Raw genomic sequence first — 17,722 nt, forward strand, 5'->3', positions numbered from 1 at the left:
ATGTTTTCTCAGCAATTGCATCCCCTCCCGCTTGTTTTATTTCCTCCAGCTTTTTGATGGCCTCACTGATGTTTTCATCCAAGTAACTCAACATGGTGCACTTGGTTGTGAACTGTTTTTCAAGGCTGGTTGGGTTGCCTTTGGAGTCTGGATTGGACATTCTTACAAATTGCAGACAGACCATGGATTCTCCAATGATGTACTTCACAGACTCCTTTGCCTTCCTTAGATCATCTTCGGCCTTAGTGAGGTAATCTGCCTTCCTCTGCTTTATAATACAGTACGCATGACTGTAAAAAGCTATGGCTGCCCAACTTTCATCTTTCATGGCTTTTTCAAATAGGTTTCTGCTGACATCCCATTGTTTTTCGCCCAGTGCGATATTCCCAAAATTGATGTAGTGATACATGCTAGAGTACGGTGAAATCTGACTTTCAGACTGACTTTTTGCCACAGACAAATCAGCTTTCAAGCTCTTTTCCAGTTCATTTCTTTTCAACTGGTCAATTTCTTCTGACTTCGTTTGCAGCCATATTCCCCAGAATTCATTCATGATGGCAACAACAGCTCTTCCTTCCTCTGCATCTGTGCTCCTGTGGATGTCCTGAAGAGTTTTGCAGTACTCTGAAAACAGATCCTCCCGCAGTCTCAACTCAGCGATGTCATATGTCATGTGATCTATCTTTTCTGCTGCAAGTCTATCCCTTGTGCTCTTCGCTTCCTCCAGAGAAGACACTGTCCCGAAGGACTGCTGCAGATGATCAGTGGACATGATTATCTGAGCAGATCCAGGTTTACCTTTGCGAGCAGTTCGACCAAAAGCCTGGATTTCCACTCTTGTGTTCTCAGAAAGGAAGGAGAGGATCACAAATAGTCCCCCGTTGTTGTTCACCTCTTTGGAAACTTTTATGTCTGTGCCACGCCCGGCAAGGTTTGTGGCAACAATGACATCACCAGGAAGCAACTCCTTGTCTATTTTGCTTAAACTGTCTTTGTCACTGCGGCAGTACAGACTGATTTCACCTGGGGCGCTGCTTCTCAGCTCTTCGTAGATATCTTTGGCTTTGTTGATTGTTTCACAGATCACCAGGGCTGCTCTTCCATTTCTGTATGAATTTGTGGAAATCTGAGCCATCACCGCACGTTTTATTTCAGATTTCCACTCTTCAGCTGAGGTCTTCAGAGTACCTTTGACCTCAAATAACTTCTTCCTATTGAATGTTGGCATTTTGCAGGCAAAGAGATTTGGATATAGGTCCTGCAAAAACAGAATATCTGTTTTGCTCCCAAGTGTCCCCGTTGTTCCATATATCCTCCCATTGTACTTTTCAAAAAAGGAGATGTTAGAAACGTAGTTTGTCACTGTTGAAATTGTGCTCAGTTTGGTTTGGTGTTTAATCTCAACAAACTGCTGCAGACCATCACCCCATTTCTTATTCAGTTCTACTATACCAGTAGATCTGAAGTCCACGGGACAGATACTGTCATTTTCGACAACATATTCTCGTCCTTGCTTCAGTCTAATTGCCAGAAATGCATTCTGGACCCAAACTGACACTTTCTTCTCTATCAGACTTTTCAGGAATCCAGGGATGCTGGTTTTGTCTTTCGTGTTTGTACATGGGGTGTATTGGATCTTCTCCAATATGAATTCTGCTATGGGCTTGATGAGAATTTCTTCTGAATCATAGAGAGGACAGCACAAGCCTTCTTCCAAAACGAGGAATGTAAGGTCTTGAATGTTCTGGTTGGTGCTTGGGCTGGATTTCCTAAGATCGAGCAATCCGTTGTCATCTAAAGTGTAATCAGTAACACCATAGGGGACATAGTGCTCAATTTCATGTAAGAAATCCACCATAGCATCCTGACTCACAGTTTTCAGTTTTCTAAGAAGTTCATCCTTTTCACTTCTATAGATGTCTTCTGTAAATCCTTTCGGCACAATGTTGCATTCTTCAGCAATCTGTAAAATGTCCATTGGGTCTTTAATTTCAGTTTCTTCTGTGTCAATTGAGTCAAATATGGCCTTGAAGAATGAAGCAGGGGGACCCTGTACGAATGTCTGGTGTCCTGTAGACAGGAAGCCGTACTGGCTGACGTGGCTCCAGATCATGGCCAGAATAATGTTCAGGTGCTGCATGGAGGCCATGGGGCTGGACAGGTAGGTCAGCTGCACTCCCTGGTCCAGCAGCAATGAGTCCACTTCATCGATGATGATGCACTGATAGCTGCGACCAGGCCTCACATTCTTCATCTCAAATATCTCGCGAAGATGATCTGCAGCGAAGGCTTCGATAGTTCCGTAGACCACATCCTTCTTGTAGCATTCTTGTCGATCTTCATCTTTGGTTTTATTTGTGTTTGTGTCAGTTGTGATGTCAAAGTACAAGTAGAAGTTTTTCCATTCTAATGCATCTCTTTGACATAACACAGATGAGCTGGACACAACATCTACTTTTTCACCCCTTAGCACACGCAGCACTGCAAACATTGCTATGACACAAGACTTCCCTTCTCCGGTGCCCATCTCCAGCAGTTTTCCTGTGTCAGACCAGGCCAAGAGACACCAGCTTATCAATTGAGTGGTTCTGGGCCACCACTTACCTTCAGCCACACGAAGGTGCACAGCATTGCATAAGACTGCCAGAATCTCCTGAAGGTCTTCTGTCTCCGTGCTGTGACTCAGATTCCTAGCTCGCTGTACATCTGTGTGGTTTTTAATTTCACCGGTTTTAATCAGGTTTGTTACATGATTTACTATGCAGTGCACTTTCACCAGTGTTGGTTCATCAATGTCTTTCATTTGCCTTATTTCATCAATGAGAGTTTCAATGCTTTTTGCTTTCTCAGCTTTGAGGCTTTTTTCTAAAAGCTGGATCAGATTCTCAGTTCCAGTTGAATCTAAGAGCTGAAGGACAGATTGCTTGTTCTCAGCTGTCCACTTGGAAGAAACCTGGTATGTTGCCATCAAATGCAAAATCTTCATGATGGAGTTACAGCCTTCATCATGATGGTGGTCAGTTAATGCTCCAAGGAGGTCTAGGGCCTCTACTGGTGACCAAAGCCTTTGTTCCTCAAGATTTGAAACCATCAGGAAGACTTCTTTTGTTGTAGTCGGTTCTTGGAATTTCACTGCACAGGCCAATAAAATCTCCAAACACCATTTGCCTGCAAGAGATGACCTGGGCTTCTCAGCCTCTGTTTCTCTAGTAAGAACTCTCAGGAGATTCTCAAGACAGCTCAGAAGAAAGACCTCATTCAAAGGCAATTCCTTTCCATTAATCTTCTGTGAGATGGTGACTTTGTGTGTCTCATTGTTAAGGTTGGCGTGGAGCACATGAAATAGAGCCTTAATAAAGCCCTGTCTCAGTCCCATGTCCTCACTGTGAAATTTACCTATGATGCTTTGCAGGATCTCTGCCGCAAATGCCAGGGCATCATTGTCCTTGAGGCTTGAAAGTTCCAGATCATGGGAGGCACTGAGACATCTTACGTCAATGATGAATCCACGACTAGGCAGAGGATTCCCTGTTTCCATCACCTCTAAGCCGTACTGAAAGTAATCTGAGACAAAGTCATCCATGGTACCAAACACAATGTCTGCTTTATAGACATCCCGGGGCGATGCGTTGGTCTTCTTCATGTTTGTGTTGAGAGAAATTCCAATGTGCTTGTAGAAATCAGACCACTCCTTAGTTTGCTCCTCTGACTGAACGTTAGAGCTCAGCACGACGTCCAGTTTGTCTCCCATGCAGACTCGTGAAGCTGCAAACATGGCTGTGACACACGAGTCCTCTTCCACACCAACCAGTTCCAGCTCTCCGCTCTTCTCAGGCAGCACCAACGCACACCACCGCAGCATCTGCTTCACTGTGGGCCACCAGCCTTTTGTGTCAAAAACGGCTTTGCAGAGCTGAGACAGAGAGCTCTGGATGTTTTCTGCATTTTTCACACATTTAAAGGACTCTTTGATAAATGGCACATTTTGGGGGGCATTTTCTGAAGTTTGCAGGACACCAGTCGTAATGTTTTTTATCATATCAATCGCAGAATCATCCAAATTCCTGGACCTTTTTAATTCTGCTAGAGCGGCAACTAGACTGCTCTCATTTTGCCTCCTGAGAGACAATTGGAAATCCTGTTGGAATTTCTCAGGGCCAACAAAGTCAAGAGCCTGGGTGAGAGAGCGTCCGGAGTCATCTGTCCACTCTGGTGATATGTCATACAAAAGTGCCAATGTAAGGACTTCATTTATTGGAGCATCCTCTGTATATCTCTGTGACAGAGCTTTGAGTAGAGCTACTGCCTCGGTTGGGGTCCATTGGTTTGTTTTCACAAGTCTGAGGAGCATTTCGGTGCACTCTGAGTGAGTTTCCTTGCCATTTAGATGTGTGAGTGTGGATAAGAGAAGCTTCAAGCACTGTATTTCCATCTTTAATATGAACACAGTGGCTCTCTCAACCGTACTCTGTAGTGATGATGTGAGTTTGCAGAGGAATTCTATCAGAAAGAGATCCCCAGTTGAAAGCTCATCCTCAGCCCATTTTTTGGCTATGAGGGAAGCATCAGTGTCATCAGAGCTGCCATACCCAGTGAAAAAGTGCACAAGGTTCAGATACAGGGCTTGAGTCAGCAGGAAACTCTCACAAACATTACATGCTGATTGGCTGATGGACCCCACTAGGAACTGCACATGATTGGAGATGGTTTGTAAGGAAACACCCTCGGATATCTCCAGAGACAAGGCGCACAGCTCGGTGATGAACACTTGAGCGTGCTGCAGAGTGCTGAGGGATGGAGGAGCACTGGTCCACTCGTCAAACAGAAGTTTGTCCAGGGATGCCAGGACGTTCCCCAGCTGCTCAGCTGTCAGCTGAGTGAGACTGAGCTCTGGAACTGGGATGTTACATTTTGATGAGAGGATTTCTAGAAGCTCATCACTGTCACTGCCTGATTCATAATTTGCCTCAAACTCATTCAGATGGCTTATGAGAACATCTCGCTTGGACTCGTGTTCCTCTGAAATGTCACTGCTCAGCTCTTGCATCTCATTCTGCTCTTTGGCTTGTCTGTGTGACTCTTGTAGTCTTTGATTCAATTCTTGTCTCTTCTTCTCCAAGGCCTCTTTTGCCCTTTGCTGTTCTTTCATCTTTTGCTCCTCTTCTCTTCTCCTCGCTTCCTCTCTCCTTTGTCTCTCCTCTTCTCTTCTCCTCTCCTCCTCTCTTCTCCTTCTCTCCTCTTCTCTTCTCCTCTCCTCCTCTCTCCTCCTGTTCTCTTGATCCCTGATTGGCTGATTAAAGCAATAGTTACACTCGTACATATCATCCCATCCAACCTGCCTGTAGTATGCACCTCCATTGTACTCGTATACATAACGTCCATGAAGAGTAGTTTTGTGAAAATCATCCCAGGACCTGCATGGAGGCAGGACTGTATTACACTTGTAGCATCTCAGTCTGTTGCCCATGTTTGCTTCTTTTGGTCGTCCCATCTTTGAATAATTCTTCAGCAGCTATAGGCATTGATTTTCATGTGCAACCTGTTTTCCTGAAAGATAAAAATATATATATATACATTTTAATTACTTTAATTAATTACTTTAAACCAACTTGTTAAAATTGTTCTTATTTTATTTATTGTTATTTTATTTATCCTTTATTTAACCAGTCCAATTGAGATCGAAATCTATTATCAAGGGAGCCCTGGTACAGGAACTTCTGCTAGTGTTTTGATTGTTGGCTGCTAGAAAATTAGAGTAGTCTATAACATTATGTAGGCTAAGTAACAAATATTGCATTTTCAAGATGACATGTCTTTGTTATGTGATGGCTGCTACCTTTAGGAAAAGGGCACCGCCTCTAGTAGGCGGGCCAATTAGAAACAATCATTCCCCTTAAGCCAGGGACACTGTGGGGCTGGAGCTGAGCTCTCTGACAGCGGTGTCGGAGAAGAGAACGCTGACCAGGCTACGCTCCATCATGAACAATGACTCTCACCCACACTGGTCAAACACAGGAGCACGTTCAGTGAGAGGCTGATCCCACCCAGATGCACCACAGAGAGGCACAGGAAATCATTCCTGCCTGTGGCCATTGAACTCTTTAACGCCTCACTAAGAAGAGCACCTCGGAGACACTCAGTCTCTATGAGTCAGCCGATAGGTTAACTGTGCCTTAGTTACGTCACACGTAATGTACAATTTGATTTAATTTAATTTCAGTAAGCATCTTTTTTATTTTATTCTATTCTATTTTATTTTATTGTATTTTGTTTTATTGGCTGTTTTTTACGTGTAGGGAGATACTGTGTGATACTGTGTTATGCTATGTTGTGTTACGTGGATATTTCATGCCTGAGTGCGAGCAACTGCAACTTGTCCCAATTTCCCCCCGGGGATCATTAAAGTCTTTTTGATTCTGATTCTGATTGTGAAGAAGGCCAGGTGTACCATGCAGCCTCCCCTTTGCCTGCCTTCACCTGCTGTGTTTTGGTGTGATTTCCCCCACTTCTCTCTGCAGTACAGCTGACACAGGCTGGATCGGTCCCTAGCTCCGTGACTCTGGTGGCCTGTGCTCTGGCCCAGTAGTTGAGGTCCCATCCCATGCTGTAGGCTTCAACAGACGCCCAGTGATAGGCAGTTTCCCCTCCAGCTACACCAAGCTTAGCCTAGATGCCTCACACAGGATCCAGCACCAGGCTGCTGTTTTGCCAATAGAGTTTTGCCCATGTGTTGCTTACGGTGCTTTTAGTCATTGTTTTAGCATTGTTTGTATGTTACACAAAGCCTAATTTTATGATTGACTTGTCCACTGTATGACGGCATTTTATATATACACTGTGTACGGATGAACCAACTGTTCCACGGTTACCCTTTTGGGTCTTGACCAATTGGTCAAAGCTTTCAGAATCATAGTGTTAACTCATTGAGTGCCATGGACGTCTTTCGACGTCCAATTAAATAGTGACGTAGAGTGCCACGGACGTCTTTCGACGTCCAATGCGTTTTTTGACGGTGGGACATCGATCAAAGCCTTCCGCATCTCCTGTACAACTATTATAGCTATTGGAGGTCTATAACCTATTTTACAGAACCCTTAGGTGGCGACAGTGCTCTCCAGGTTAACAGAAAGGCAGAGAAAAACAGAGAATAAGTATTTGGGGAAACGGAAATCGCATCGCATCCGTATGCATCGATATGCATGAAGCGTTTTAACGTTAGATGTGCCTACAGCAGCAGCAGCCAATCTGCTCCCACAATTGAGCTCCTCCATGTCCGCTGCAACAGCCAATTCGCATGATCAGCCGTGGATTTGTTATTATTCTCAACTGGAAGCATAGGAGCCGGTGACAAACACACGCGGAAGCTGTAAAAAAGCTGGATGTCGCGCACATAGACGGTCGCGCACCCTTCACAGTGCAGAGCAAACTCAGCAGAGAGCCACCTCCCATAAGGAGGAGTGTGCAGTTGAGGAGTGGGAGGGGGGGGGGGGGGGGGGGGCACGCAGAGCAGCACACAACACACAACACCCAGACAGACCCAGGCAGCAGGACATTAGCTTCAGAGTCAGTGATGTGTTTGAAATGTTTAATTTCACAAAAGGGCCAATATCTCAGCTTCTAGAAAAAAAAGGCTCTTTTTTGTTAAATCAAGCTATCTTCTCCGGCTGATAACTAAAGAACGGAAAATGATATCAATAAACCTGTTTTTGCTGATGATAGAAAAGAGTCTCATCGTTCTTTTTGCGTGTTCATTGTTTACATAGTAATATCACACAATATTCTGTGGGCCTCGAGAAATCACTGAAAAAAGCTCTGAAACTCTGGCACAGGGAGCGTCCGTTCTCCAAAAGTGGCTGGCACTCAATGAGTTAAGTGTCATAGTCATAATATTAACATTGTTTTTGTTTTTTGGGCTGGTGGTGAGTGAAGCAAATCTATCAGCCACTTGCATATTTATATTCTACCAGCATTTGGGTGGTGGCTGCCCAGTAGGCCGGCCTACTAATTTTCTGCCCTGTTTTCATATCATTCATAGCTCAAGTGTTAGCTTAGCTAGCCAGGTAAACAAACAACAACAACAACAAAACTTGATACCATTGCTCACTGAAGTTATTCAACTATCTCCTCCAAGGCAGGCGACTAAGCAGCATTCACTGGCTTGCTTCCTTTTTCCTCATCCTCTTTTTTTTCTATTTTTTGACTTCCAGATAACTTCTTCTTTCTGACTTCTCTTTTTTTCACTGTGAATCATGCATTTGCCTGGTTCACACGCCCCAGTGACACTGGGACGTGTTCAACTGCAGTTCAATTGCAGTTCAGGGTCAGGTTGAGTAAGCACCGGAGCCGAAGAGAAACGATGCTTGAGTTCAAGAAAAGCCGCCTCTGCCCGGAAGGTCCACCGGAAGTGAGGGCAGAAAGCGGAGCAGCCACGTGGCCATAGTTGCGGATAAACCGCTGGTGGAAATGGGCAAACCCCAGGAACCGCTGTTTCAGCTGTTTCAAGGTGGAGGGTGTAGGCCAGTGACACTCAACTTGCGGCCCGCGGGCCACATGCGGCCCGCGGGCGCCCCCTGTGTGGCCCACGATGGAATTGCAAAGAATTTTTTTTTACAGTGCACCTGAATGCAACATGCAAGATACCCGCTGAATAAGTGTCCAAATGTTCATGTCATTCTGGCCAATACTCCACTTCTGGTATGGCATTTCAGTCTGGAATATGGAATATCTTTCAACAATCTATGATTTAGCTGCAAAACTTTCAAATACCGCCGTCTGCTTGCTACCCAGGCACTTATATATGTACCTCACCTAACTATCTTAACCTAACTAACCGGTGTGCACAACATTGTCAGACTAAACTCCGGCTGAGACCCCAAAAACCTACAATCCGCTACAGAAAAATTGATATTGTTTGTTTATTAACTGGCCCCTGGCCTTCTATCATTTCATGAAAGTGGCCCCCGGGCAAAGCAAGTTGAGTATCCCTGATGTAGGCCAATCTGCAACAGCAGAGACCTTGGCGGGATCCATGCTTAGCTCTCCCTCCGCTATAACATATCTTAGAAAGGACACAGTGGAAGCATGAAATTCACACTTCTCGGCTTTAACGAAAAGCCTGTTCTCCAGCAACCGTTGAAGAACCAGGCGGACATGTTGCTGATGGTCGTCATATCCCTCAAAACGTCATAAACGAGAGCCTGGAAGACGGCGGGGGCGTTTGTGAGCCCGAAAGGCATAACCAAGTACTCAAAATGCTTGGGACGTCACGTGTGAACCAGGCAAATGCATGATTCACAGTGAAAGTAAGAGAAGTTAGAAAGAAGAAGTTATCTGGAAGTAAAAAAAATAGAAAAAAAGAGGATGAGGAAAAAGGAAGCAAGCCAGTGAGCAGATGCTGATTAAGCAGATAACTGAATGCTGCTTAGTCGCCTGCCTTGGAGGAGATACTTGAATAACTTCAGTGAGCAATGTTATCAAGTTTTGTTGTTGTTGTTTGTTTACCTGGCTAGCTAAGCTAACACTTGAGCTATGAATGATATGAAAACAGGGCACAAAATTAGTACTGGGCAGCCACCACCCAAATGCTGGTAGAATATAAATATGCAAGTGGCTGATAGATTTGCTTCACTCACCACCAGCCCACAAAGTGTGCTGTAATGACACAATGAAGGATTTGTGATTTGTGACAAAAACACAAACACAAACACAACGTCATTGTTCATTCTAGATCCCTTTCACTCTAGAACCCCCTGTTTCTGGAAATAAGCCTGAAAAGTCAGCTGGGTCCTGTTGTAAAGTCAGGGTTAGCCCACTTTGCTTACACCTTGGACTTAGGTCTTGGACTGAATACACATGCATGAACAAACAGCCTATATGTCAAGATCAAAGTTCAAACATTGTCTAAAATCAGAGTCTGTTTTTATGTCTTATTTATTAATTTATTAATTTATTAATTTATTAATTTATTAATTTATTAATTTATTAATTTATCAATTTATCAATTTATTAATTTGTAATGTATTAGTTAATTCGTTTATTAATTTATTATCATTATTTGTTTTGTTTGTTTGTCATCACATTTGCCATTGTTTAATTATCTTGTTATTTTTGTTAAATGTTTTGTTTGATTGTGTTTATATAATATTTCTTTGTCAGCGAGGGGCGAGGGCCCCCTTGAAAGCGAGATAGTCATCCCTAATAAAGAATTTCTGTTGCAGAGAAATCAAGAAGCAGTTTTACTTTACATATCTATCAAACGGTGAAATGTACATCATTATACTGTGAAGTAAAGAGCAGTATGCTATGATCAAAACAGGATTCAAAACATTACAACTCATTTAAATGTTCAGGACATGTTCAGGATGTCAAGATTAACACCCAAACACTGATGTGTTCACTATCACAAAGTGTTTTCAACCGAAACAGTGAGTTTCACCCTCCTAATCACAGAGGCTTGTTAGGTTAGGTATGATTGTCTTGTTAAATCAGTCAACAGTAAACATTGACGGGTTGAAGAATAATACACTATAAACTGTAAAGTGTTTTCCTACAATACCTTTTCATAGAAATAGTCTGCCGCCACAGCAGGATGTTACTGGGTTGATACTGAGAGAGAGAGAGAGAGAGAGAGAGAGAGAGAGCAAGAGAGTTAGATTATCAACAGTTTCAGGGAAGAACACAGACTAATTAGTAGGCTATAGCTGTAGGATAGAACTCGAACTGACGGCACACTCTAGTGACATTGGTAATGGCAGCAATTCTGGTAATACTTTTAAAACTCTGATTTTATCCACCTCTGGGATTTAAGATTGAGTTTTGACCTTGATCACACCTGTAGTCGTGACCCCAAGATTGTGAACCGCTGGCTTTGACAGACATACATGGTTTAAGATGATAACCTTTTATTTTATATGAAGAAAGCCTCTATTTTTTTTATTTGACTACCTGCTCAAATAGTTAGGCTTAGACCTATAGACATAGCTGTTTTTCTTTTTTCTTTTTTTTATGAGGTTCTATCTCTTTTTATTTTTTACATTTTATTTTTGTTATTTTCTATGTTAATCCATGTGGGTTATGGGCACAAAGCATGCTAAACAAATGATTGGATGGCCCTACATCATTGCTTGATTATGATAACGGAGACAGTACAAATTCAGCACACACACAAACCCTTGGCATGTGTGTGTAATGTGGGTTCAGTGCAAATAGGTGTATATATCTGTGCATTAGTTCTAAACATACGGTATGTAGGAATGAACTTGGATATGATGTGAATGTGTTTATATTTTGTACCAGAACTATATGTGTATGTGTGCTTAGATGTCTTTTTATGGATGTATATGTGTAAATGATAGGTATGCATGTATCATCTTTATCTTATTTCTTTTTCTTTTTGTTCTGTCCTATAGGCCACCGCCTGACCGCAGCAACAATCTCTGAAGCAACTCTAGTTTAGGTTTAGACCCATGTTATGTTGATTTTTTTCTATCATTCTTACACCATGTCTACTCTTACAAGAGGGGAAAAAAGCATATATATTATTTGTACAGTATGTATTTTGTGAATTACAACCCTCACGCGCCTTAATAAAATACAAAAAAAAGGATACAAGTCAAACACCTTCACCTTACTATTCCTGAGTGCTCTATCATGCCTCTAACAAGTTAATCTTCCTCCTTATCCTTTTTTTTTTTTAATTCAAGCAGGATATGTTATTCTATGTGAGTAAATAGGTTGACATTACCAAATTGTGCAGTAATTTGGAAACAATAAAGCACATGAAATCAGAAATGAGACGTGCTCATGTTTGATCGTGCGTAATATCTGTGTGTAACTGTGTTACATCTGTGTGTAATGGCTTCTTTGTTGCTGTTAACACAAATTATAAATAGAGAACCAGTCTGATCTTTCTGGCCCATGATGATGATGATGATGATGATTGGTGGTTATGTCCAAAACCGGGTTGTGAGAACGTCTAATCCTGCACGCGTGCGCGAGGAGCCAGATGCACAAAACTCTGGCACGCGTAAGCAGTTTCTTTCTTTCTTTAGATTTATAAACCTCTGCAGCTTTACTATTATTCCAATGATGTGTATCCAAACTTTTGAAGAGTTTGTAAATGGACAAATATGATATGATGCCATTGTTTATTCTGGACCTATGGACCTTACGTCGTTCAGATGAGACATTAAACCAAGGTCCTGACTTTCTGTGGTCAATAAAGATCCCATCGGCACTCATCACAAGAGTAGGAGTCTTACCCCGGTGCCCTGGGGGGTGGGGGGGGGGGGGGGGGGGGTGTAACCAAGGTGCCCTGGTTAAATTGCAACACATGCCCTCATCATGGCCACCTAATAATCCCTTATCGAATTGTTACTATCTAATGTTTGTATGCAAGTTCATGAAAACCATACAGTATTTTGATAATTTAACAAGTAACATGTCATGGTTTACTGAGTCGGATCAGGAATGTTCCTGTTTGTGGGACACTTTATCTGTCTAGACTAATTGTCAGACAATCCCTCTTTTATTATCTTTGATTGATTGATTGATTGATTGATTGATATCTTTATTGATTCAATAAATGCAGAATTGTGCAAGACAATACAACAAAACAATATTGATCAAAAGGCGTAAAACACAATAAAGCCCAAGGGCTTGTTTCCATTGTGGTCCTTTCGTATGGGACAAGTGGAGTGAATGTATGTGTGCATGTGTGAGCGCGTGTGTGCGCGGGCAACATAAACAACAAAAACATTAAACAACACAGCCATACACTCAATGACTGATCAGTCATTGAATGAATGGTTATTAAACAACAACAAAAATGCACCAATCAATAAATAAAAAGAGAGACCAGCTCATATAATAGATCGAAGACCTACCATGGGTTCAAATGCTGCAAGCATACAGGAGACAGAAGAAAATAAAAGGTTAGGAACCCATTTGGGAACCAACCAGCCATCTTGTCTGCCCAGCAACCTAATGTAACCGCATCAAAAGGTCTTGTATGTAACTTACTTGTTATCTGCAGTCTGCTCAATATTAATCTACTGTATGTGTTCCAGAATACTTCAATCAAGCCAGGATCCAGCCTATCATTAATAAAAATACATCTGATCAGCTGATCAGTGGCCAGCAGATCAGACTCTTCCAGGTATGAATGCGTGTGTGAATGTGAACAGGGCACTCCTGAAAAAGAGAGCATTGCTCTCAGTGAGACTCCCCCTGTATAAATAAAGGTAAAAAAACAAAAAAACATGTACCCTTGACCCCTCTATCTTACATAACTATATCAACCTGTTTCCAAGCTGCCATTCATGTCCAAAGTCCTAGAAAAAGTGATTTCTAGACTACGCCTAGAGGTGCTGCAACTAAACAACCAATCAAGTTCAAGTTTATTTAAAGTTTAATTATATTAAGATGAATATATTTGCTAATAATGGTAAAAAAAAAAAGTGATGGTGAAACTCACCTGTTTCTGTGCTGTGGTCTTGCATGGTAGAGTGTCGAGCAGAGATGTGTGTCGACTCAACAGCAAGTGAGTATCTGGTCTGAGGCAGCGGTCTGTGTGTCTCAGAGTTAAGAGCTGCTTTTATACCTCTACTGCCTTGGACACACGCCCAGTGACACAGCAGCAGGACTCTGGAGTGAGAACCCGTAAGTTAATGAGATACTACTTTGCATCCAGTAGATTTGGTGCATGTGTCATTTAGCTTTGGGCAGCAGTGTGATATAGTCATATACTGTATGGGCATATGAGCTGGTCCTGCAAATATGATTGGGCTTTCTTACCTGAGTAAAACCTATGTATGTATGTATGTATGTATGTATGTGTGTGTGTGTGTGTGTGTGTGTGTGTGTGTGTGTGTGTGTGTGTGTGTGTGTGTGTGTGTGTGTGTGTGCGTGTGCATGTGCGTGTGCGTGCGTGTGTGTGTGTATGTGTATGTATGTACGGTATGTATGTATGTATGCATGTACAGTGTTGGGGTAACTCATTACAAAAGTAACATATTACATGTAATATACTTTTAGCAGTAACTCAGTAATATAACTTATTACTTTTTCAGTAATATTATACCAGTTACTTTGTCAAGTAACTCAAGTTACAAATTGAGTTACATTTTATTAAATCAAAGCGCATATTTAAAACAGATACAATCATTTCCTAATCAAACTGTGTGTTTTTATGGAAAAGTGTGTTTTGGTAAAAGTAATGCAAAAGTAGTGTAATAAGTAACAAGTTACTCTACACAGAAAGTAATATTGTAAAGTAACTTATTACTTTCAAATGAAAGTAACTATGTAGTATATTACATTTTGAAAGTAACTTGCCCAACACTGTGTATGTATGTATGTAGGTATGTAGGTAGGTATGTATGTCAGACATGGGACCAAGTCACTTTCGTCCAAGTCTCAAGTAAGTCCCAAGTCATTTTGTTTTTTTGCAAGTCAAAGGTTATATCAAGTCAAGTGAAGTCACAGGTTATATCAAGTCAAGGCAAGTCACAGGTTATATCAAGTCAAGTCAAGTCACAGGTTATATCAAGTCAAGTCAAGTCACAGGTTATATCAAGTCAAGTGAGAGGAGTGTGACTGACAGCCAGTCATCCAATCATGACAATGCCATAAGGAGGAGCATGAGTGAGTGATCCAATCATGACAATGGCTGGGTTTCCCAAAAGCTTCTTTGCGCTAAGAAGCTAATTCAACCCTTCTTAAAGCCCCCTTAAGAAGCAAACGCGTTTCCCAATTGCTTCTTTACGAAGGCATGCGTTTCCCAAAAGCTTCTTAGCGCTAAGAAGCTTCTTTGACCCTTCTTAAGGCTCCCGTAAGAAGCCAACGAAGCCAACGCGTTTCCCGATTGCTTCTTAGCCTAAAATTATCTTCCAATTATCCTCCGTTAAGAAGGCTGCGTTTCCCAAAAGCTTCTTAGCGCTAAGATGATCTTTCGTTAAGAAGGTTTTGTAAGAAGGGTCTGGAGCCTTCTTAACACCTTCTTAATGACAAAACACTGGCAGATCCAGCCGCGTCAGGCAAAAGGAGATACTTGTGTCCACTGTTCCTCTTGTGTTTTTCCCTTTTTCCTTTCTTTCATGTACCCTTTAGTGTTTAAAATTAGGGAACACTTGAAAATCTCCCCTGTATGTATGGTTACTTGTGTTTTAAATGTTTTACCGTAGGCTATATTCCTCTAATCAGAATGGATTCCTTTTATAATGTTGTGGATTTATATAGCACCTTTCACAGAACCCAAGGTCGCTTAAATTCTGTAGTGTTTCTCTGTTTTGTTGTATGCTGTGTATATAAAGCAATTTGAACTGCAGTCCATGTCTGAAATAAATAATGTTTAATAAAGTTTAACATGACCATGATTAGGTGTTAACAGTGTTTCTCAACCACTGAGTCGTGGCCCACTGCTGGGCTCAGAGTGCCATCAAGTGAGCCGCTCCAGTTAAGATGCTTCTTAAGAGCCTTCTATTTTTTTTATTTTTCTCGACTGTTAAGAAGGCGTTTGGGAAACACTTCTTTGGAGCCTTCTTAACTCCTTAAGAAGCTTCTTAACTCCTTAAGAAGCTTCTTAACTCTTAAGAAGCTTCTTTGTTGGGAAACTCAGCCAATGGCATTTCCAGCTTGCACTTGCAGAGGGATATGCACAGATAGACCCCCAGGTGGTGCCAAAACCGCTGCCCCTTTAACCTCTGACTGATAAGTGCCCTTTTTGCAAGACACGTCCAGCGGCCAACATTGCTATCTTTCAGAGGCTGTAGCAGGCTCATTTATAAAGCTATATACTGAAGATACTGATATCATCATGAAACTAGAAGACCGGACCAAATACATCCATTGGTACCAACCATCATGCTAACTTGTAAAGTGTTACCTATTAGGGTGTGTCTGATGGTTATATGGTTCCTGCTGGCTGTACAACAAATTGCTCCTCAGGGATAATAAAGATTTGAATGTTTGAACCTTGAAGCATGTGATATGAAGACGGACAAGAAAGTCTAAAGAGCGAATCCACCGAACCTGATGATGATGTCACCGGCTGTGAATTTACACCACAGGAAGTTATTTTTTCAAGCTGCACAGATTTGCCATGGAAGTTCAGATGAGAATCAAATTAAATGCTAAGAGATGAAAATATTCTGGGTGAAGATGTAACTCAAAAGTAATTGCACCATAGAAATGTTATCTAAATGTAATCAAAAAGTACAAATATGGAATCTAAATGTAATCTGAAACTACTACTAGCCTACTTCTTCACCATGCAGTCGCAGTGCAGCGACCGGCCCGGGGACCAACTCCAGTTCTTTTGCCATTGCCTTGGTCAGGGGCACTGACATGAGTATTAACCCTAACATACATGTGTTTGGTGGTGGGAGGAAACTGGAGGACCCGGAGGAAACCCACACGAACATGGGGAGAACATGCAAACTCCACACAGAAAGGACCTGGGGCGGACCGGGGTTCGGACCCGGAACCTTCTTGCTGTGCTAACCACTGAGCCACCGTGCCATCACCGTGCTTTCTCTAACAACAGGACCTTGGGATCAGAGAAAAGTCTCAGATCCTCATATCATCTGATGTCAACACCTTTCATTTTTTCCTTTACAATTCACAATTCATTAAAGATAAAAAAAGAGGTAGCTATCCAGTGTGGTTGCAGGAAGTTCCCCAGGTGTTGAATGGAGCAGAGAAAGACATCCGAGGCACTCTGAATTATATTAAAAATCCTTTATTCTAACAGGGATACCAATGCGTTTCCACTCAAAGAGTCTTCATCAGGGTAACCCAGGGGCACCACACTGTGTCAACACCTTTCATTTATTCATTTTAAATTCACAATTCATTAACTTGCTGACTGACAACTTTCCCAGAGTGACAACAAGGGTAAGTCTGTTAGCTCTGCTTCCTTCATGCTGTCCATGAAAGTGTAAGAAAGAAAGAAAGAAAGAAAGAAAGAAAGAAAGAAAGAAAGAAAGAAAGAAAGAAAGAAAGAAAGAAAGAAAGAAAGAAAGAAAGAAAGAAAGAAAGAAAGAAAAGAAACTTAATTAATTATAGGCTCAATTTTGGCGAGGGGAAAAGTTTGCATAGCCATTTTCAAAGACGACCCTTGACCTCTCACCTCAAGATATCTGAATGAGGATGGGTGCTGTGGGTACCCACAAGTGCCCCTTTCCAGACATGCCCACTTTATGCTGATCCCATGCAGTTTTTGACCAAAACCATGCAGTGTTTTGCGTGCAGTATGCTGTACATGTGTTATTGTTGCCTATTCTATTTAAAGTCTTGGAATTGCATACATTTAACTGTAAAGCTGAGACAGACTCTTGTGGATTCAATGAGCCCAAATGTCTTCATGTGTGAGGATGTTAGTCCCTAGCCTGGTTTACCAGGCAAGTCCCCATACTAGCCATTTCATGAGTCAATTTGTCTTCAGCTCACTGTATAAAATGACCAATTTCTGTTTGTTAGCAATTCAAAATACATACTACAGCATGCGCTGGGACGCGTCATCAGTGATGTTAACTGGGGTCGTCGGGTGTTTCGGGTCTGTCGAACATCATACACCCTCGCCCAGTAGACCCAGCCGAGGCCGATTAAGACCCCGACCCGCGTCCCAGAAGCAACCGCTCACGGATCCGCCTTCCTACTCTGTCTGCAACGTTGCCCGCGGAAGGGTTGATCATGCCCAATCCGCTGCAATAGAGCTAGTGCT

At 42.1% G+C, this 17,722-nt stretch overlaps 1 protein-coding gene across 1 annotated transcript; it reads right to left on the reverse strand.

The window, feature by feature from the left end:
* Positions 1-324: 324 nt before the first annotated feature.
* On the reverse strand, positions 325-5,149 carry LOC310784445 (protein translocase subunit SecA-like; the record flags this gene model as incomplete). Its single annotated transcript, XM_083645440.1, is given in 4 exon segments — positions 325-429; positions 431-2,706; positions 3,397-3,939; positions 4,723-5,149. Coding segments are annotated over 4 exon segments (3,351 nt in total).
* Positions 5,150-17,722: the final 12,573 nt, after the last annotated feature.

This window comes from Poromitra crassiceps (genome assembly GCF_964638095.1).
Source record: "Poromitra crassiceps genome assembly, chromosome: 10".
Lineage (NCBI taxonomy): Eukaryota > Metazoa > Chordata > Actinopteri > Beryciformes > Melamphaidae > Poromitra > Poromitra crassiceps.